At 51.0% G+C, this 22,305-nt stretch overlaps 1 protein-coding gene across 2 annotated transcripts in view; it reads left to right on the top strand.

Moving 5' to 3' along the window:
* Window positions 1–22,305, top strand: part of Bcr (BCR activator of RhoGEF and GTPase) — a 132,930-nt gene that overhangs the window by 69,344 nt on the left and 41,281 nt on the right. For both annotated transcript variants that reach the window (XM_028874209.2, XM_028874210.2), the window contains exons 2-8: window positions 294–475; window positions 6,453–6,557; window positions 6,868–7,053; window positions 11,540–11,647; window positions 15,659–15,719; window positions 19,347–19,399; window positions 21,681–21,821. In XM_028874209.2, the coding sequence (XP_028730042.1) occupies window positions 294–475; window positions 6,453–6,557; window positions 6,868–7,053; window positions 11,540–11,647; window positions 15,659–15,719; window positions 19,347–19,399; window positions 21,681–21,821 (836 nt within the window). The remainder of the gene's footprint in view (window positions 1–293; window positions 476–6,452; window positions 6,558–6,867; window positions 7,054–11,539; window positions 11,648–15,658; window positions 15,720–19,346; window positions 19,400–21,680; window positions 21,822–22,305) is intronic.

Genomic DNA, 22,305 nt, shown 5'->3' with positions numbered 1-22,305 from the left:
TATGTGTGTGAAAGAGTATGTGTATGTGTATGTGTGTTTTTTTTTTTACCAGGGCCAGATGTTACATATTAGTCCCCTATATTACCTGCTTCCCGAGGACAGCCTTGGCTACTCTTGTATTATCTGGATACGAGCTGCAGTTGGATCCCTTCTCATCCTTTGTGTCTTTGGCTAGTAATAGGTCTTGAGAGTGATGGCGGGGTACCTAAAGTCCCCTAGGGATACCTGTATGTGTCAGCTTGGACCCTGGCTCAGCTCTCATTAACACCGGCTGCTGCTTTGTACACACACAGATTCCTCGTTTGGAACACCACCTGGGTATGGCTGCGCCGCAGACCAGGCCGAGGAACAGCGCCGGCACCAGGATGGGATGCCCTACATCGACGATTCACCTTCTTCCTCTCCACACCTCAGCAGCAAAGGCAGAGGCAGCCGCGATGCTCTGGCCTCGGGAGCCCTGGAGCCCACCAAAGTGGTGAGTCCAGGAGGGGCACCTGCCGGGAATGTGGGGTAGATGTGAAACCTGGGATGGGGCACTGAGCTCTGCTCTGGACCAGGTCGCGGCTTCCGGGGAGAGGTCTCCTGAAAAGGCAACTAACTCCTTGTTCAGAGACGTGTAGCGAGGAGGTGACGGCACCTTTAGACAAACCACAGAAAACTCCTTTCTTCTTCCTCTCGTGAATCGAGTAGAGGCAGGCAGCCCTGTGCATACATTCTGCAGGGAGGGTGGGTCATGGGTTTGCTTTATAAACTGAGTCTAGAGGGGCAGATTGTGTGTATTCTTGAGGTTGAGAAGAGTCATGCCAGAGGCCCCTACCTAAGCAAGAATGACATGGTAGTGTAGTGCCGTAGTGCTTGGCTAGGCTGTCGTTAGCCTTGGCCCTGTATACTTACTCCCTTTTCAACAGAGAAGGTGCCAACGATAGCTTTGTGTGACCAAGTGAGTGTGTTTGCTTTTCCCAGGGAGTTGTCACATAACCCTCGCCAACAGTCCTAAGGATCTTACCTTGCTGTCCCCTTCCCGTCACCAATGCATAACTGAGAGGCCAGTTGTTGGCTTCCTCCCAGGTCACGTGGCTAGGGAGTCATGGAACGTTTGAGAGGTGATATGTCACATTTCCAAGCAGCATGCTCTATGGGCCCCGCCTTCTCCTTCAGGTACATCATCACCCTGGGGTGCTTGCAGGCTGGACAGAGCAGTTCCCACAGTGACTCTGTCCAACCAGCACTGTGTCCTGAGCCATTCTGTGGCCCTGTGGCTAGGGCATTGTTGCAGGTCATTTTTCCCGGTGGTATACTGAGGCAGGGGCATGCTCCTCTTGCCATTGGAGCAAGGATACCTTCTGTGACGATTTTAAAGGTCAATGTGACACAGTGAGAATCGGAAGAGTGTCTCAATGGGGATTGTCTGGATTAGGATAACCTGTGGGGAATTTATCTTAATTATGCTAATTTGATGTGGGAAGACCTGCTCACTGTGGACAGTATTATTCCCTGGGTTTGGTAGCCTATGGGACTAGACACCTTGACTTCCCCACAGTGATGGACTGTGATTGTGAGCCAAATAAGCCTTTAATCCCGTAACTTGCTTCTCAGTCTCTCTCTCTCCTTCTCCCTCTCTCTCTCCCCCTATATGTGTGTGTGTGTGTGTGTGTGTGTGTGTGTGTGTGTGTGTGTGTATTATCAGGATATTTTTTTTTTATAACAGGAAACAATGAAGCCAGCTCCCTTCACATCTTGGATTTTCCCTTCTTGGCCTGAACAATCACTGTTGCTCTGGAGCGGTTTTCCTCCTTGTCTCTGGCCGTTTTGTCTCTCTGGTCCCCACTGCTTACCTTGTTTCTGGATGGTTTCTACCCTGGGTTTCAGCATAAGAATGAGAGCGGACCTTGGGATCATGGCTTCGTTTGTAGAGTTCATGCTCGGCATGCATGTGACCCTGGCTCCTAACGCCAGCATCACACTTTCCCCATGGCTGTTAACCAAGCCCTAGGAATGCGTCTTTCCACCATGGTTGCTTTGCTCTGGGGCTGGCACCTCTCTTGAGAGAGTGCTTTCTTTGTATGGGTCTGTGATTTCTAATGGCCCTGAGGCTCAGCAGGTTCCTCGTTCTGAAACACAAGAATGGGAAAGGAAGCCAGCATGTAACGTGTACCTGCTCCTTGTCGCTTACGTCTCTGCCCATCCATCCCTTGAGAGGAAGCTGATCTACCCTCTTTGCACCCTAACCCCGCTATCCTGCCAGTCTCCTGATGTAGATGACGGCCTTTTAGCACCCAGTTCAGGGGCTCATCCCTGGAGACTCCATGCAGAACCTTGTCTGCCTTCTGCAGCCCCCTCAGGAGTCCGTAAAACACCGCCCATGTTGCGTATTTGGCAGGATGTTGCACATCTGCACATGCAGGTCTGCATTTCCCCCAAGCATTCCACCAGAGCAGGTGGTGGGAGGTGTCTGAATGAGGAGGGTTGACAGGTCACCGAGTCTTGTTCCAGCAGCCCTCTAGTTAAGGTGCGCTATTGTAGTGTCTACAACCCTAAGGGTAGAGGCCCGTCATGGCACCGGTGACAGGCAGAACCGTAGCTTTCTGATCTCTCTTCTTGGGTTCCTTAGGGAATGTGGTGGGTTTGAGGCCAGAGCACCCTACCCTGCTGCCTAGGTTCTTCTGCCTCCCACAGCCTGGTTTGCTCCCTCCTGCCAAGCTCGTACCTTTTGGGCTACTGAGCATTAAGAGAACTCCCCTGGGGGATTCCATGGCAACACACAAGCTCAGTGGAGCTTCTAAGTTTCAGGGGACCTCTGTGAGCATCCACCCCTTAGGTAGGTATTGAATTGGGGTGGGGCAGGGACCTGGCACCCCTTACCCTGGGAGCAGCAAGAAGGCCTTCTTCGGTGGGTTTATTGAGACAGGATCTGCTAGTGGAGCCAGTTCTGGGTGCCGGGACCTCCCCTCCGGTAGGACTGGTGTGCTGTGAAAAGTCAGCCCTTTGGAGCACTTGCAAGCTGGACTGTGGGCCAGTATCTAGCCTAATACTCAGAGAGCCCTGGCCCTACGCAGACTAGAAGAGGGCCCCTGGCTCCGTAGCTATGCTGGCTATGAACTTACAGCCGAGAAAGCTGCACCCTGATTGGTCAGTGGGCTCTCCTGGGAGGAGTCTTGAAAGACTTACTCATGGACCAGCTTTCCTCCCACCTGTGAGCGTGGTAGCATTTGTTACTTTGTTATCATGAGCCTGGTTTGTTTCTACCCGTTGTTGGCTGCCTGTTTCTGGACTCGGGTTAGGCATAAGGGCTTCTCACTACCTTTTTGTTTTCTTCCAATTGCCCTTTACCGGAAGCGTCCTCCTAGAAGGAACCTCCCTGCCTGTCGGGTGCTGATAATAGAATGTCATGTGTTCGCCGGGGTTATAAACAGCCAGTGCCAGCCTTCGCTATCGCTCTCTTGTTCTTTCTTGCCCCGTTCCCTTCCCTGTGAGACAGAGTGGGCTGCTTGGGTCACCACCAGCACGGTTCTGATCCCCCCCCACCCCCCCCCCAAAAGATTTCCCATCTAAGAAGATTCCTCTTCTCGTGGCCGAGTCTCTCCGTCCACCCCAGCACCGTCCCCGGGCCAGATGGCCTCGCCCTTCGGAATAAGGACTGGACTTGGCGCCGTCCTGCTTGCACAGTGTTTCCCACTGGCTTTCCAAACTGCGTGGGTGGAATGAGGCACCAGGCTTCCACCGGCCCCTCCCATCCATGCCGGCAGCAGCAGCTTATGCTGGATGGGCAGGACTGTCACTGGCCCTGCCGACCTCCCCAGGCCCCTCCGTGCGCGCTATCTCCCTGGAGCTCACAGTAGCAAGATTGTTCTTGGAACAGGGTGTTGGGGGTGGCTGCTGCTGTCAAGAGGCTGCCACTTCCCTAACCTCTTCCCTTGTGTGGGATAGGTGCATCATCCCCACAGTGGGAGGCGTGTGTGTGCAGAGACAAGCGAAGGCTGCTTCTCCGAGGACCTGCCATTTAACACTGGGCTGAGAAGTGGGCATCGCCCCATCAAATCCTGCAGATCCGGGCCCCATGGGCAGTGTTTAACAAGCTCCATCAATAGTCCTGGATTTCTGGGACCTGCTTGTTTCCCAACAAGAAGACTGAGACTCTGAAGGAGTCCTTGGGGTTTCATAGAGCGAGGTCCAAACGAGGACCTCGCCAGGTCTTTGGGATTTGATGGTGAAAGAAATCTTAATTGAGCACTCTATGTTCCAGGGAATTTCCAAGTTCAGGCACAGCTGTGCCCTAGAGGCTCCTATCTGTGGAAGCCATTGCCTGGTGTTCCCTGAAGGGACCCATTTGGGTGGGTTAGTTTCCTGGAGCAGCGGGTGCCACCTACACACATTTGCATGTTCACAGCTTAGCAACATATACATGCATGCATACATAAAGCCATGACTCAAGAAGGGTTCTTAGGTGATCCTGTGGCAGTGACAATGTGACCCAAGCCCTAGGGATCCAGGTGAGACACAAGAGAGTTAGGCAGTTAACATCCAGGTGACAAAAATCCCAGGGCCAGGGGCTCCCTGAGCAACCCTGGCTCCTGACCCTGGGCTCTTCCTGATGAGCCTGCAGTCTATACCATGAAATACTTCCCTCTTACAGGACTAGGTAGCTAGAAAGGACCAGCAGAGCTATTATGGCACAGAGGGTCCACAGTGGGGTCCTCATGCCCAACTGCAGAGCCTCGCAGAGGTCTGAGCTGGCCTTAGTCAGGTCCTTCCTTGAACCCAGTCTCATCCAGGGGTCATGCAGGCCCCAGGCAGTAGACACTACTGTCCTGACATTTGTGGCCATCATATGTGGGAGGTCGAGGCCAGGGATGCAGGACAGCACCATATTGCATAGGATCGCCCTTCAGCCCCAGATGTCAGCATTGCTGACCTTTTTCCTTTAATGATTTAGGAAAGTGAGTCATGGAAGGGGTCACTGCTCCTGTTCTAAAGCCCGGGAGGTGGGGTAATAGGGCTCTCGTGGGCTTGCTCTTGGGCTAGGAAACCAGAAGCGGAGTGGGCAGGGCCTTTAACATCACATGACCCTCCACGGATGCAGGGCTCCTCCCCTTCCTGGCATCTCCCTCTGCTTATAGGTGGGGTTGGCTGGCCGGGTGCCACACAGTGGTTCCACAGGCATGGCCAGCCTCTGACATCGCTTGTGGCTGGGGAGAGAAGCAGGGAGCGGCCAGGAAGTCAAGCAGTACTTTCTGTTGCCCTTGGCTCCGCCATCACTATCGGTCTGCTAGGCATGCCGTGACAAAACACCGTAAGCTGGGCCACTTGAACAACAGAGATGTACCTTCTCGTAGGTGTCGGAGGCTGGACGGTCAAGTTGTTACAGGGGTGTTTTCTTCTAAGGCCTTTCTCCTAAATCTGTGAATGGCTGCACATGACGACAGTCGGGTCAAATGCCTACCGTATGTGTCTGTCATATACTCCAGTTCCTCTGGAATACTAGTTACACCGTCTTAGAATCCACTCTCCTGACTTCGTTTCAACGTCTTTAAATACAGTCATATTCTCAGGCCATGGGGCTCAGGACTTCACCATAGGAATGGGCCCGGGTGAGGGTGGGGAGGGGGCAGGACAGACACAATTCAGTCCGAATAAGCTGGCATCAGCTCATGGTCCCCCAGGTTGTGCAGGCTGCACCGCCTGGGTCAGCATCCAACCACGTGTCAGCTCTGTCTTGTTGTAACCAAGGCTGCAGAGAGCTTCATAGTTTTTTCGTCTGGGAAGCTGACAAAGCTCAGGTGCTTCGTGTAGAGTCTACTTTGCAAGAGGGTCCCTTCCCGGCCAGGTTCAAGCCTGGAAAGCAGAGTCAGACAGACCTCCTGAGCCTGGGGGCCGGCCGCCCTCCCCGCTAGCTACTCCCACAGGCAGGTGGCGGTGATGCACAGCCAGCCGGGTCAGTCAAGGCCAGGAAGCGCAGCATGCTGAGGAAGGAGGTGGTGCTGCCTAGGGGCCTGGTTGGTCCAAGGTTCAAGTTTGAGCGACAGACCAGAAATCCAGGTGAGGCTCACACGCATCGGGTGAAGGGCAAGGAGCAGCGGGTGTTTTTGATAGCAGGAATCTGCATGGACAGGCAGTAGGCTCCCATGTACCCCAGCTCAGCCCTGCTGGAGCTAGCCTTGGGCTTCCTGTGTGCTTCCTGGTCCTTCCATGTGTGGAAAGCAGCCGCTCCGTGGTCCCAGGCGCAAGGCAAGAAGGGAGGAGGTCCTGCAGCCTGCTTGGCATCCAGCTTCCCCTTTCCTAGTCTGTGGGGGCTAAGGCTGGCCCTTGAGTGGATGGGCCTCTAGATTTTAGTGACTAGTAGCTACAATGGCTAAATGGGTCCCAGGGCTCTTGGGACCTCCCTCTTCCTTCCCAATGGATCGTCTCTGGCTTGTCCTCAGGGGGAGCTGATGTCTCTGCTTCTCTTCCTGCAGAGTGAACTGGATTTGGAAAAGGGCTTGGAGATGAGAAAGTGGGTTCTATCCGGAATCCTGGCCAGCGAGGAGACGTACCTGAGCCATCTGGAGGCGCTGCTGCTGGTGAGCACTGCCTGTTGGGATTCACCTCATACCTCATTCTAGATATCTGGACTTCTCTGGGAGCCGGTAGATACTCACGGGAGACCTCTGTTGCCAAGTTTTCCCTTTCTTTTAATTTTTCCCTTGGAATATGAAAAGCGATCGAGCCCGAATGTAGTTCAGTGGTAGAGCACCTGTCTGTCCAGCATGCCCAAGGTCCTACCTGGACCTGATCGCACAACACCAAAGAAATAAAAGCCGATACCACCCTGGGGAATCTAGCAAACGGTAAGCGCTTTTCACCGGGCCGCCTCACCTTGCCGTCCTCTAGCCCATGAAGCCTCTGAAAGCCGCTGCCACCACCTCCCAGCCGGTGCTGACCAGCCAGCAGATCGAGACCATTTTCTTCAAAGTGCCTGAGCTCTATGAGATCCACAAGGAGTTCTATGATGGGCTGTTCCCCCGTGTACAGCAGTGGAGCCACCAACAGCGTGTGGGCGACCTCTTCCAGAAGCTGGTGAGTGACGTGGACGTGCTGGCACCTGTGACTGTGTCCATAGCGGGGGAAGGACTAGGTTTGCCCCGTGGGCTTGTACCACAAGGAGACAGCAAGAAGGAGAGCCCGGGGCGTGTCTCGGTGCCTTGGTGCCGAAGGGCAGGCCACTGGGAGGGAGGGGCACAGCCAACCCAGCTGGAGTCGGGTGAGTACGGTGTCCTGTTCTTCTTGGCCTCCAACAGTTTTGCTTGGGGTTTCGAGTGTCCACACACAGATCAGGCTGCCTCTGGGGCCAAAGCGGCTTTCAGCAGTCAGACTGGGCTCTTAGTGGCGAAGAGAGCGTGGCCTGGGGAGGTGATTGCAGATGAGCGCACAGGGGAGTTTGGTTACAAGTCAGCCTCTGTATCTACGGGTGTCTTCATGTGCAAACTGAACTCATCAAGTGCTGAAAAGAATTAGGCACGTACAGGCTTTTCCTTGTCATTAGTCCCTAAATAGTTCAGCATAATGACTGTTTACATAGTGATGCCATTGGATTAGACCTGGAGATGGTTTGAAGTGTGTGAGTCTGGGTTAGTGGTACATACCTGTACTTTCAGCTATTTGGGGAGGCTGAAACAGTAAGATTGCTTGAGCCCAGGAGTTTAGGGGACCAACCGAGGCCAACACAGTAAGTAAATGAAGGGAGAAAGAGAGGGTATGTAACCAGGAACCTCCACAAAGGAGCATGGACCGGGTGACAGCCACATTGCTGTGAGGAAATCTGGTTCCTACAGAGCTGGGTCCCACTCTGATATGAAGGGGCAGAAGGTGTGCCGGGGGTGGGGGGGGCATGCCTTACCTGCACTGAGGCTGCCCTGGAAGGCAGGTACTGTTTTCAAAGCTATTCAGCAAGGAAGGAGGATGGCTAGGTTCCTCATGTATGAGGGGCCATAAAGCCAAAGACAAGGGCTTGTTGGACAACAGAGTAAGAGTTTCTGAAAGTCGACAGTAGATGAAAATTGACCAAGAATCTGACACACATCTGTAGAAACACTTGTCAGCTCTCCAGAGCTGTTAGTACTAGCATGGGAATAGGAAAAGGGGGGAGGTTGCTAGCAGAACAGCCCAATAAAGAGGTTATCCCATCCTGGAAGTCGGGTGCTAGCCCTGGTCTCTTTCTGAAGATGGCTAATCCCAATTCCTAGATTGCCCAGGCTTTTTATGCACATATTCTTTGCCTGGAACACTTTCCCTCATGCAGAAAATGAGTCCTTTAGGGTTAGCAGGGGTCCAAGGATAGCCTTCCTATAAGTAGAGGTTCCTGAAAAGGACCCCCTACACACACTGCACTGGGTTACCCATACCCCCAGATGGTTGTGGAGAGGAGACAGAGGAGCTGTTGTCTCACACAGCTTTTCCTGGGGAGACACACACAGCACACACAACTGCTCACCCCAGTGAGGGATCCCACAACAAACCGAAGTACAGATACCACCCAAGTCCAACTTAGTGAAACAGTGAATTTTACTGGGATCACTTACAGGAGCAGAAATGACTCACACACAGCTGCACCACCAAAGCCCACCCCAGCATGGGTGATAGCTTACAGAAGCTGGGAGCCCGGAGCACACTGCACAGTCTTAAGAAGGCAGCTCAGCAGGTTAGAGAGTGTCCTTTGCGGGTGCCTCAGTTGCTCTAAACCTCTTCTAGGCCGTGATCTGGTCTCTTTAAGAGTCTGCAGCTTGTCTTGCCTGAGAGAGACACTCAGCTTTTACTGTTTGCTCTGGCAGAAGGGGCCTAGTGAATCTAGTGAGTTTCAGGGACTTCCTGAAGCCCTTTTGAGTTGTTTACCTTCCTGCTTCGGGAGCTTCCCTGCAAGATGGAATGCTTCAGTCTTGAGAAAGCTGTTAGGAAGCAGGAGCCCAGGTCCCCAGTCCAGGGTGTGGCTTTCCTGTTGTTTTTCCTTCCCTCTCTGCTGCCCTGGGCCTCAGACACACTGGAGCTAAGGCCAGGAAGCAAAGCTAACGCTTACTTGGTTCATATCTTCTCTTGGGGTCCTTTCCTCGCAGCTGCACTATAGGAAGAAGCTGTCTTTGGTTCCGTGCACCTCATCTTCAGAGTCCCTTCTCCAGCTCTCTCGTCATGCCGTGTACCAGTAATTTTAAAACTTGCAGAGCAGACTCAACCAGAAACCTCCAGAAAAGCAAAGAATAGCGCTGTTGGAAGAAACCACACCCCACACTCTCCCTAGAATAGCATTCCGAAACCTCCCAGGAACTTCTGTTTTAGAAAACACTAATGAAAACTCTTAATACTAGAACGTAAAATTTAGAAAGTTACTTTTGGTTTCTGTGGTTTTCTTCCACTGTCTACGTGCGTGACAGGCTGCAGGGGAATGTCAATCCCCAGTCAGTCTGCTGAATAGTGCACGCGTTTTTTAACCTGGGCTGAATGCTGGGGACTCCCTAAGACAGACAGACACAGTCCTACAGGTAGCCCTTTCAGACTGCAGCAAGACTCACCCAGCATCACACTTGGGAGTCCAAGGTTGCAGGGAGTTATGTGTACCTCCTCCAACTTCAGTGCCTTCTCTAGAGTCCTGGACTCCTGGGTTATTGTGGTGGTGCAGATGGCCCTTTCCTATGGTCCACTTTCAGTGTGTGGGGTTTTGTTTCCGCTTGGAGTTCTCACGCCTACTCCCTCTCTGATTGAAGCTCCAGTCCTGCCCAATGTTCTATGTATTTGGCTATGATGTCTCTTTAGGCTCCTTCTATCGATATTAGCTCCTTGAACTGACATTTTCAGAAGGGCACAGGCTGCTTTGAGTTTGTTAGATGTTTTCTTAGGCCTTTCTGGTAAAGAATAACCACAGTATAGGGATCCATGTCCATCACGGACACATCCTATGTAGATACTGGCAATCCTTTTTTTTTTTTTTTTTGGTGTTTTTGAGACAGAGTCTCTCTGTGTAGTTTTGGTGCCTGTCCTGGATCTCACTCTGTAGACCAGGCTGGCCTCGAACTCACAGAGACCCACCTGGCTCTGCCTCCCGAGTGCTGGGATTAAAGGTGTGCGGTACCACCACCCGGCTTGGCAATCTTTATGTTTACCATTATTATGCAGCTCCAGTTTTAGGTTACCAAAAACATAAGAATTGATTTTTTCAGGATTTCTCATCCCTGAAAGAAGTAAGCCCCTAAGGCAAAGAGGAAAGGAAAGGAGAAGCCATGAAAGTGGTCCTCTACCAAAACGCTCCAGACTCTGCATAGCCATCTCCTCTCCTGAGAGGCCATCGTGATCCTCAGACAGCTGGGAAGCCCTCACTCGGGCCTGCGAAGGAGGAGGGGGTGGGAGGAGGCAGTACTCTGGGTGTTGTGGTTGTTCACGGAAGGACAGCCTGGAACTCAAGGATGCGGCCATTTCTCTGGCGTGGTTAAAAGTGTAGGAGCTGTGTAGGGGTGTCTTCCAGCCCGTCTCTTTCCTCGGACACCCCACACCTTCTGTGCAAGCGCAGTGGGAGCACAGCCAGAGCAGGCCCAGCCTATCCAAGGGCACCTGGTTTTATCTAGCGTCTGGAATTGTCATCCCCAGAAATAGGAGAGCCCATATAAATGCAAATGCCCATGAAAGTTACGCTCAACCCAGAGAAAATTCCAGGAACAGCAAATGCATCAGGCTTCCAGTTCCTGAGCAGCTGCTGGGGGGGGGGGGCGCTCAGATCTAGCCAGCATGACAGCCCCGTGTCCGCGTGCTGTCCCATGTGAATCCTAGTTTGTTTGTTTGTTTGTTTGTTTGTTTTTCTTCACTGCCCCAAAATGATGTGAGACCCAGAGATAACTGTGGTGGTGGCACACACCCCCTTCCATCTACCCATGGAAAACTGTGGCCTAGTTGAGCTTGTGTCTGGGCAGAAGCCTGGTGAGGGAACCCATCTTTAATCAAATAAAGAACAAACAAAACGTCTCTCACCTTGTGGTGTATAAGAGTCGGGTACCCCTGTGAGGTCTAAGAAGGGCAGCTAGTCGTGAGAGCTCCTCTCCCCAGTCAGCCAGACCGTTCCTTACCTGCCTGACAGGATCAGATACGAGCGCACCACCATGGTTACCAGGGTCCATGGACCATGGCCAGGATGGCCTCCTCCATCTCACCTGCACGGAGGCATTTATCTGGATCCTCTCACCTCAAGTTGAAGCTGCTCCTCACGGCACCCTTTATGCAAGGGAGGTGGGAGGAATCAGGGAGCTCAGAAGGGAGCCATTACCTGTCCAGGGCTGTGACTCACTTCTCAACATGTCATTTTAGGAGAGGGAATCGTGCTTGGTGTGTGGGGAGGTAAAGCAGGTGGGAGGGAGGGAGAGAGGGAGGGAACAGCGTGGAAGAGCTGAGGTCTCTGCAACTCGTGCTGTCTGTACCTGGGTTTTTGTTTCTTCCCCCAGAGCAATGCACGAGAGCCAAGTCCTCAGGAAGGTGGAGAGCCCCTCCCTCTCCCACCTCTGTCTCACCCTCCCCTCCTTCCTCTCTGCAGGCCAGCCAGCTGGGCGTGTACCGAGCCTTTGTGGATAACTACGGGGTGGCCATGGAAACTGCAGAGAAATGCTGTCAGGCCAACAGTCAGTTTGCAGAGATATCTGAGGTAAAGAGTGAGTGCCGTGACGCGGTGCAGGCCAGCGTGCTGCTGACTCCCACCCGTAGCCTCCCACTCCCTCGATGGGTTGTGGGCTGGTTGTTGGGAGAACAAAGTATACCAGATTAAAGGCTGGGTATGAACCCCAGCTCTGACTCAGAGTCTGCTGGGTCATCTGCGTCGCAGGACACTGTGGTGATTCAGTGGGAGCCGTCCTCACAGTGCTGTTTGTTACTCAAGGGCCAGGGTCTGAGTCAAGATGTTTTCATCTTTTTTATATCGCTCTTACGAACTGTTCACTGTGTACTTTATCAAGAATATAAATGTATTTGGTTCTGGTGTGGAGACATGACAGGACAGAGCAAGCAGACTAGCTCAGTTGAGGTGTACCCTCATGGCCTCACCTAATCCTAACCACCTCTTAAAGATCCCAACTTCAAACACAGCATGTACGACAGGGTAAGTTTATGTTCCCAGCACGTGGACTTTAGGAGGACACATTCGAACATCAGCAGCCACGTTCCCTGGGCACTCCCTTGTTTTGTCTGTCGTTATTATAATTCTAACCCTCTGACCTATCATGGGAGTCCTGTGTCTACTCCACAGTCTTGTCACTAGAGGCCGAGAGGAAGCCATCAGCTTAGCCAGGGTTGCTGTCCATAGACCTCCACTGGAGGAAAGCTCCGGGCTGTGTCGCCCTGGGTCTCAGGGTTGCTTGTCTCCCTGTTTGCATTTAACCTTGATGGAAGGAAGCCACAGGTTATCGTGAGCCTCTGGGCCTTCAAAGAGCCCCCCTCGGGTACAGAGCACCTGAATAGGACACTTAGGACTGGCAGCCAAGTCAGGATTAGGGCCCGATATCACCCTTGGGTCTCCATCTCTCTACTCCACACAAGGGCTCTTCTCCCTTCCCCATCATGTCTCTGCAGTGTCAGTGGCAGCCATGTGACATTTTTCTCGGGGGATTCTTGTCACTGTCAGCTCTGTACAGTTCCCCCTCCTCAGAGCTTTGACTGACTTCTCTATTCCATCACACAAGGATTCTGGGAGGAAAGATATCCACGCAGAGAGGCAACATTAGAAAGGAAAATGTAGGGGCCAGAAGGTGACTCATGGGTAAGAACACTTACTTTACGAGCATGGGACCCTGAGTTTAAAACCCTCGCATCTACATAAAAGCAAGACATGGCCACATGTGCCTGTAATCCCAGGGTGAGAAGGCAGAGGCAGGAGCTTGCTGGCCAGTCAACCAAGCCAACTTCAAAGGGAAAGCTTCGTGTTCCGAGAGAGACCCTGCCTCAAGGGAATAAGGTGGTGAGTAATAGAGGAAGACACTCAACATTCTCTCCTGTGTCCTACTCGTGTGTAAGGGATGAGGTCAAGACCAGTTTGACGTCAACAGTAGTACTAGGGGGAAACACAAACACACACACACACACACACACACACACACACACACACACACACACACACGAGCTTTTACAAAGGAAAAGGAAAAGAGGAAAAACTAAACACCCAAGATGAGTCAGGTTTCTCTTGCTGAGAGAAAACTTTTGACTATCATACCTGATCTGTGTTCCAGGGACTTTGTACCATTTTATCATTTATCACACATCTGTGGCCTTGGCTCTGATCACCTCCCATGGTAACAGCTTGTGCTCCATTACACTGTTCTTCCCAAGCCTACCAAGTGTTCTGTTCCCTGTCGGCCATATTTACCTCAGGTGTGCAGTCTGCTCCTTCCTCATCCTTCTTCATTAATGAACTACTTTCTATACCTTTATCAACTTCAGTGTTTGTACAGAATCCCAGGTGGCCCCGACAGATAAAAAGATTTGATTCTGGAAAAACAGACTGTAATGAAGTGGCAAAGTCTGAGTCCACCCAGACAGGATTCTACCCAAGGAGAAAGCTGTGGTGGGTTGCCACCCGGAAGGGCGTTCGCATGGTCCTACTGACCGCTGCAGTGGGAATCCGAACCAACACTGGGATGCAAGGAGCAGGCCTGTGGTGCTCTCTGAACCTTGGTTGTTCTGGTTACCACCCGAGCAGCATTTCTGCTGTTCCCTGTTTTTCAAAAATGCTTCAGAGAGATTGGAGCTGCCTGAAGAGAACAAAGTTAAGTTCAAGGAAGAAGCAGCAGCCGTGTGGTTGTGAAGGGACTGGATCCTGGGGCTGTCAGTGCTCATGCGTGGAGCTCTCTGTAGGTTCATCCCCAAGTACAGGGCAGGTAGTGGACTTTTACCCTTCCCCAGGGCCGTTGTGAGAGATGTGTGAGGTGGTACCCAGTTAGACCAGAGATGCCCACCTGGCTTCTGTGGGGTTCTAGTTCTCCAGATGATAAATGAGAGCCAGATAAGAATGACTTTGGAAGTCAGGTGTGCGGAGGAAATGTATGATTAAACTCAAGGCTCCTTGAGGCAGGACGCCATGTACCTTAAACTGTCCGGGAGAATGTGGAGTTTGGGCCGATCCCCTGATCCCATGAGTCTCTCCCTTAGCTTCCATGCCTCCTTCTACCCTTTGGGAGCTACTAAGTAAGATGTAGGTAGAAACAACCACTGCCAAGGCTGTTAACCTCTGAGGAAAAGTACTCAAGTAGCCATCAGGCGTTGGCCCTGATGAGCTAGGGAATACTAATGCCATCTTCCAAACCCAAGACATTACTTGTAGCACAGAGGATCGGAAGAGTGATCCCAGACCTAAGACATTACTTGTAGCTCGGAGGATCGGGAGAGTGATCCCAGACCTAAGACATTACTTATAGCACGGAGGATTGGGAGAGTGATCCCAGAGGCCCTTCCTGTTCCTATACTGGTTATGCATTTGCTCAGGAGTTTAATGTCAGGATACCTGGCAGCTGCCTCACAGGGAGGCTTTAACGTCATGTCTCCAGTAGCACCTCTGATCAAATGAGACATCTTTGATGTCATTCCATTAACAATCCTTGCTTTCAATCTTAGTGCCTCCTTTTATAATAAAGCAATTCATTGGCACAATTAGCGAGTATGTATGTGCATTTCCACTCACGAGACTGGCTGAAGGTAAAACATGATATCTGTCTGGTGGTGCCCCATCCCTACCCCCACTATATTGGCTGTCACCAAAGGTGAGTGAGGATTCTTCTGAATGACCAGCTCCTTGAATGCTGTTAAACTGCCCTGTGCAGAATTCTCCGTCTCAGAGGTCCTCATCTGTAGATGACTTTGTTCTGAAGGAGCATTTGGCAGGAGGATGGATTGTTACTGCACCCATAGATAGGGACCCAGGGATGTGGCTTAGGGCAGCCATGTGGGGCAGACACTCGGGACAAGAGATTTCTGACCCCTCAATGCCCGCACAGGGTGCTGAGGTTAAGAAACCTTGTCTTAGCCGGGCGGTGGTGGCGCACGCCTTTAATCCCAGCACTTGGGAGGCAGAGGCAGGCGGATCTCTGTGAGTTTGAGGCCAGCCTGGGCTACCAAGTGAGTTCCAGGAAAGGCGCAAAGCTACACAGAGAAACCCTGTCTCGAAAAACCAAAAAAAAAAAAAAAAGAAACCTTGTCTTTAGGGAACATCTGGGGCCGTGGTTCTCAATATTGCTAATGCTGTGACCCTTTAATACATTTCCTCATATAGTGGTGACCTCCCCCAACACCATAAAATTATTTTGGTTGCTACTTCATAACTGTAATTTTGCTACTGCTGTGAATCATAATGTAAACATCTGTGTTTTCTGATGGGCTTAGGCAATCCCCCTGTACCCTCCCCACCCCACCTCCACCCTGCATGAAAAGGTCACTTGTCTTCCAGCAGGGTTGCGACCCACAGGTTGAGAACTACTGGTCTAGGGGCACCGGTGGTGCTTATCTTGTTCACAGGCCATGGCTCAACCCGTGTTTTCATTGGGTGGCTCGGAGTGCCCCCTGACGCTTGCTGTACATAGGGGGCTCTGTGGGGAGGAAAGACTAAGTTCTCTGTTCCAGCGCTGTCCAAGCTGCTTCTGCCATTCCGTGTGAGCATGTGCTCTTCTCTCTGCAGAACCTGAGAGCCCGGAGTAACAAGGATGCCAAGGACTCCACCACCAAGAATTCTTTGGAAAGTGAGTTCTCTCTGCAGAGCATGCTCTGTGCTGTGGTGGTTGGTTGGTTTGTCTGTCTGTCTGTTTACTCTTTGCTCTTTGGGGGCCCGCCACCCAGCTCCCAAATAAATACACGGAGACTTACTCTTACTTAAGAATGCCAAGCCTTAGCTTGGCTCCTTTCTTGCCAGCTTTTCTTAAATTACCCTATCTGTCTTTTGCCTCTGGGCTTTTACCTTTCTATATCTCTTTCTTTACTTCTTACTCCGTGGCTGACTGTGTAGCTGGGTGACTGGCCCCTGGAGTCTTCCTCCTTCTCCTTTTTACACTCTTCTCTCTTTTCCTGTTTATTCTCTCTGCCTACCAGCCCCTCCTGTCTTTTTTCCAGCCTTGCTATTGACCGCTCAGCTCGTTATTAGACCAATTAGGTGTTTTAGACAGGCCCAGTAACACAGCTTCAGAGAGTTAAACAAATGCAACATAAAAGAAGGCAACACACCTTTGCATCATTGAACAAATGTTCCACAGCGTTAACGAAGGTAACAACATATCTTCAACTACTGTTCCACACCACTGTGCCTTCGTGGTGGTGACCTCTTCCAGCAGAGGGAGTGCTGTTGGAAAGACAGACACAGGACACCTCATTGGATCATTACTATCATCTTCTCCGTTCTAGACTTCAAGTAGTGAGAGTGAGGAGAAACGAAGGCCAGCCTGGGTCATGGCGGGGCAGAAGGGATGAGGTCACTGACCGTGACACCAGGAAAACATTGCAGGAGTTAGCAGGTACCACCATCTGCCAAGCTCCCTGTGAGGCCATGGGGAAAGGTGCTTGCGGCCATGCCTGATGACCTTGATCCACACGCTAGAAGGAGAGAGCCAATTCTCAAAAGTTACCCTACAAATGCCACATGCATACACCCGTGCCTGCTGTCCAGTGCATGTGCATGCATATGCACACACAAAGCTTATTAATCTATATCTTTAAAAAGGTATTAAAGAGGGGTGCTGGAGAGATGCCTCGGAGGTTAAGAGCACTGGCTGCTCTTCCAGAGGTCCTGAGTTAATCCCCAGCAACCACATGGTGGTTCACAACCATCTATGAGATCTGGTGCCCTCTTCTGGTATGCAGGCAATATGCAGGCAGAACACTGTATTTGTAATAAATAAATAACTCTTTCTCAAAAAATTTCTCTCAAAAAAAAAAAAAGACTTTAAGGGTTTGGAGAGATGATTCAGCAGTTAAAAGCCCTAACAGCTCTTTCAGAGGACCCAGGTTCAGTTCCCAGCACCCACCTACATGGCAGCTCACATAGACACAATATTAATCACATAATAAATATCACATACTAAAGTCTTACTGTAAAGACCAGCGAGGTGGCACACACTGATCATCTCAGCACTTGGGAGACATTTAGGAGAAACTTACATTTGAGGCTGGCCTGGAATACATAGTGAGACCCTGTCTGAAAATAAATCTACACATTGCTGTGCCTGGTTCAGGGACATGCAGTAGTAGCCTGAGACACTGAGGAAGCTGAGGTGGAGGATTGCAAGTTTGGGGCCAGTCTGAGCAAGTGAGAGCCCCATTTTAAAATACTTCTTAAATTTTTTTTTAAAGATTTCCTTATTTCTGTTTTATGTATATGAGTGTTTTGCCTAAATGTATGTATGTGTACCATATGTGCCTGGTACCGAGACCAGGAGAAGGCATTAGATACCTTGGAACTAGAGTTGCAGGCAAATGTCGGCTGGAAAGAGCAGCAAGTGCTCTTAACCACTGAGCAATCTCTCCAGGTCCCAAATACTAATACTACTGATTTTATCATTAGTTGTTGTTGTTGTTGTTTTTATTAAATACTGTGTATGTATGTCTCTATGTGGGTCTGTGCACATGAGTGTGGTTTTGTCCATGGAGGCCAAGAGGCAGTGAATTCCCCTGGAGCTGGAGTTACAGGTGGTTGTGGGTGCTGGGATCTAAACTTGGATCCTCTGGAAGAACAAGAAAGGTACTTAACAACTGAGCCCTTCTCCAGTCCCCCAAAATACTTTAAAAATTGTCTTATTTTAATTGTGTGTGTGTGTGTGTGTTGGGGGAGGAGACTATGCATATTGTGTCCCCTGAAGCTGGAGTTACAGGTGCCTGTGAGCTTCCTAACGTGGGTTCTCTGGAAGAGCAGCATGCACTCTTAAGTGCTGGGCCATCCCTCCGGTCCTCTTAAAATACCTTTTAAGAATATCATCACGTTGTCTCCATTGGCCCTGAAAGGATTGTATTTTCTCTTCTTTTGTAAGTATTAGTCTAGTTTCTGCTGCTGCAACTGAGTAGTACCACTGAGTTCTTTATTTCATTGGTTTTTGAGACAGGGTTTCACACTGTAGTCCAGACTTGCCTGGAACTCACTGCTCTCCTCCTGACTCAGCCTCCCAGGTGATGGGATTACTAATAAGAGCTGCCACGCATGACTTAACTGAGCACTCTGTGGAGAATAAAGGCTTCTTAGCATACACAGTGCCTGTGCTCAATCTCAAGTAATACACACAAGCACACACAGCCTAAAGGGTGAGAAGTTCAAGGTCAATCGTTGCATCCAGTAAGGGCGCTCTTGCCAGTGGGGCCACACAGCACACAGCAAGGCAAACAAGTATCCAAAAGAGATAGTTCAAATGAATGGCAAAGCTACTTCCTTGATAATCCATGAATAGATGAATTCATTCGCGGGGGCAGAGCCCAGTCATGTTTCAAAGGAAAAAACATATCAACTATGGATAGCAGAGAATAAGGCAAGGGCATCATCACATAAAGTGCCTGAGTGGAATGCAGGTAGGCAGGCAGGCAAGCGATGAATCCTGGGACCATGTGTCTGTACTAATTAAAAAGTAGTAAGTTGCTTCTTGCTTGGATTGTTGGGCTGGTGTGAGCAGTCAGGCTGGTGTGAACAGGAAGGGTTAGGCTGGTGTGAACAGGAGGGGTTAGGCTGGTGTGAACAGTTATATTCAGTCATAAGGAACAGTGAACATAGTTCCGTTCCCCAGAGCTCACCCTTTAGCCCTTCTGAGCCCCAATTTCCCCTGTGTATAAAACAGAGACAGCAGTGTATGTCCTGAAACCGTCATGGAACTCATGTAAAGACGTGTACTTGGCATATGTTAGGAAGACCTTGAGTGTCTGTGCTCACATGAACCACATGCTCATCACTGTGTGGGAGAAGCAAAGATGGCCAGGGCTAGCCTTGGTGTCCCCAAATGAGCTCCCATCCCAGAGCACCCACCAGATCTAGAGCTATATTTTGCACCCCACTTGGGTTTTGCCATTCTCGGATCCAGGTCTCTCAAGCTTGTCCAGCCCTGGACTTTGAGAGCCACATCCTGGTCTGCTCCAGGGTAGGATCAGGGCCCTCGCCATCCTCCTGGACAATCCCAGTCAGCAGCACGTCCATACTGAGCCTTTCCAGTGGATCGGGCCCGAGCAGCAGCCCTGAACTTAAAGCTGGTAGCATGGCCGACAGGTACCCCAAGTTTGCCCTCATGGCCCTGCAAAGGGGAGGTAGGACTTGCCTTCCTCTTGGCCTGGCAGCACCAGTGGGTAGATAAGCATGTTGTTCTCTCCAAGTGTGGTCATGTCTCACCCTGCCACTCTTTCCACAGATCTGCTCTACAAGCCTGTGGACCGGGTGACAAGGAGCACGCTAGTCCTTCACGTGAGTCCCATCATAGAAGCGTGACAACTGCCTCCCTCCTCTCCCCGTCCTCAGGCCAGCTAGGGAAGGCCTCTTCGCTTAGGTCTCCCATCCCAAGGTTAATGCTGCTCCTTTGCCCGCCTCTCACCTGCACCCAGCCGTCCCATTGCCACACGCTGTTGTGGAGAAGTCAGGACCTCCCTGGAGGCTTCTGGGTGCTCCCACTGGGACAGACAGGGAAGGAGCATCCTGTCCCACGTGGACAGAGGTCTGTAAGTGGGAACATTCTCTGGCAGTGAAGTGTGTGAGCTGAGGTTCCATGGGAAACAGGCAGGGCTGGGGGAGTGGGCCGGTGTTGCAACGGGAAACCCACTACCAGGAGGTTTCCCTATGCTGAGAAACAAAAGCAGAAAACAGAAACAACTTCAGTCTTGCTGCCCAGGGAAACCCTGTTAATAATACCATGCATGCTTACAAATTCCAGTCATGTATTTTTTTTTAATGTACAACCAATGCACAAGAATTTTATGTTTTCTTGTTCCCCCTCCCACTAAGGAGTCCCCACTAGAGGGTCTGTTGCGTGTGAGCTAACACGTGTGAACATCTTTGTTAGTTACTCAGGAGGTGGCGTCCTCCACGTGTTCACACCACTTCGGTCCTTTTATTTCTGTCTGTGGGTACTTTGTCTGCATGCACATCTGCACACCAGAAAGGGGCATCAGAGAGTTGTGAGCTGCCATGTGGGTGCTGGGAACTGAACTCGGGACCTTCGGAAGAGCAGTGAGCACTCCTAACCTCCGAGCCATCTCTCCAGGTCTTACCTTTTCCCTTTTAATAACGTATATGGAGATGATTATTTCATTTTGGTCTGGGCAGTTTTGTCTCATTTTTTTTTTTAAGCTATGGAATATTCCGTTGTGCGGCAGGGTTTTGCTCTGTAGCCTAAGCTGACCTTGAACTCATGGTTCTTCTGCCTCAGCCTCCCAAGTGCTGGGATTGCAGGCATATGCTACCATACTCACCTTTCTTATTCTTTTATCATGCTCTGATTGCAGTTTTGGATGGGGCTGGAGAGATGGCTCAGCAGTTAGGAGTGTGTACTGCTCTTCTGGAGGGCTTCAAGTTTGGTTTTCAGTATCCACATCAGGTGATTCACAGTCACCTATAACTCCAGTTCCAGGGGGATGGTACCTCTGAGCTCTGTGGGCAGGAGCTCTCAAGGTGACAGATCTTGAAGCCTCCAGTTACATCCACAGTCAAGAGCAGAGATGGGATGAATGTGTGTGCTGTGCAAAGTTGGCTTTCCCCACTCTTACACAATTCATAATGCCCTGACTAGGGAGTGGTACCACCCACCGTGGGCAGGTCTTCCCACCTAAATTAATATGTTCAAGATAATTCCTTATAGGTATGCCTACAAACCATCCTGTTCTAGACAACTCCTCATTAAGGCTTTCTTTCTAGATGACTCTAGAATTGTGAAATAGTAACAGTTCAGAGGTTCTGTCCAGGTGGCCCATCCATTTGACTCTCTTGAGATATTGCCACCTGCTTATGACTGTGATTGGTCCAGATCAGGCACATGTATAATGAAGTACCCTGGGAGAGAAAACCAGAGCCTCCTGGGAGTGGGGGGTGGACCTGCTCATCTCTCCATGTCTTCTTTGTAGCGGGGATTAGGAGTTGAAAGGGTTTTGTTTCTGAATCAGGGAGCTAGCTGTTCACGATGGGCAGGAACAATTTGCCCTTGTGGTAAATAAATCATTAATACTCCTGTCTGGGTAGGAAGAAAGGCCGAGGCTCTCATCTGAAGGAAGGGGAGCCTGGAGGACCCAGGGCTTTCTCCTGACCTTGTATAAGCCAGGGGTTCTGGGCCATGATCAGTTCTGCCCTTAAGGAGCCAGCATCAATGACCAAAGACGTTTTGGTCCTCACAGATGATGATGAGAGAATGTTTACAGCCATCTAGTGCATGCAGAGGCCAGCAGTGGTGCTAAACGCCCTGAGCTGTACAGAAACAGCCCTTTTCTTTCCACTATAACAAAGAGTTTGGCCCCAAATGTTAATTATAGCAAGAACAGAAACCCTGCCCTAGGTCTTTGTAGTGGAAGCCCCCCACCCTTACCGGGTTTTCCGGGCATGCCATGGGGATCAGGGCTTCTTCTGGAATGGAGTTCACCCAAGCGCTCTGAGAGCAGGGAGGCTGCAGCTCTGAACCGCAGCCAGTGTGTGCGCGCGGTTTTCACACGGTGGTCTGTGCCGATCCCGTCCTGACTAACTCTCGTCTTCCCACCGGGGCCAGGACTTGCTAAAGCACACTCCAGCCAGCCATCCCGACCATTCCCTGCTACAGGACGCCCTCCGCATCTCCCAGAACTTCCTGTCCAGCATCAATGAGGAGATCACACCCCGTCGGCAGTCCATGACGGTGAAAAAAGGAGAGGTGAGCATTGGCTGAGCGCGGCACCCTCGACCTCAGGCACAGAGAGCCCCTTGCCGGTCCTTAGCAGGTGGCTCAGCACAGCACAGGACACATGTGTTCCTTGGGGAATCCATGACTCTGCCAGGTACAGCCGGGCATCTGGGTAAAGTCAAAAGGGTGACCTTGTACTGCCATAGCCACATCAGCCTCTGTCACTGTCCCTCACTCAGCCACCTCTTTTTTTTTCCTTTTCTGTTGAGCCTGAAACATCTCTCATTGTTTTCCTCATACGCCACCCGAAGCAACGGCGAGCAGAGGATAGAATTTTGTTTGCCTAGACCTGCCACCATCTCCTGGTGTTCTTTTCTTGGAAAACGGCTAACACCAGATTTAAGGGTTTACTTACATGTCGGACAAAGAGAAGGAGCCACAGGTTGGGGGGACCCGAGTCTGGCTAACGAAGTCGGTATCTTCAGAGCGTCTCTTTCTCCCTGTGGCCGCCACT

This window comes from Peromyscus leucopus, chromosome 16_21 (genome assembly GCF_004664715.2).
Source record: "Peromyscus leucopus breed LL Stock chromosome 16_21, UCI_PerLeu_2.1, whole genome shotgun sequence".
Taxonomy (NCBI): Eukaryota; Metazoa; Chordata; class Mammalia; order Rodentia; family Cricetidae; genus Peromyscus; species Peromyscus leucopus.
This window is presented reverse-complemented; position numbering and strand designations above follow the sequence as displayed.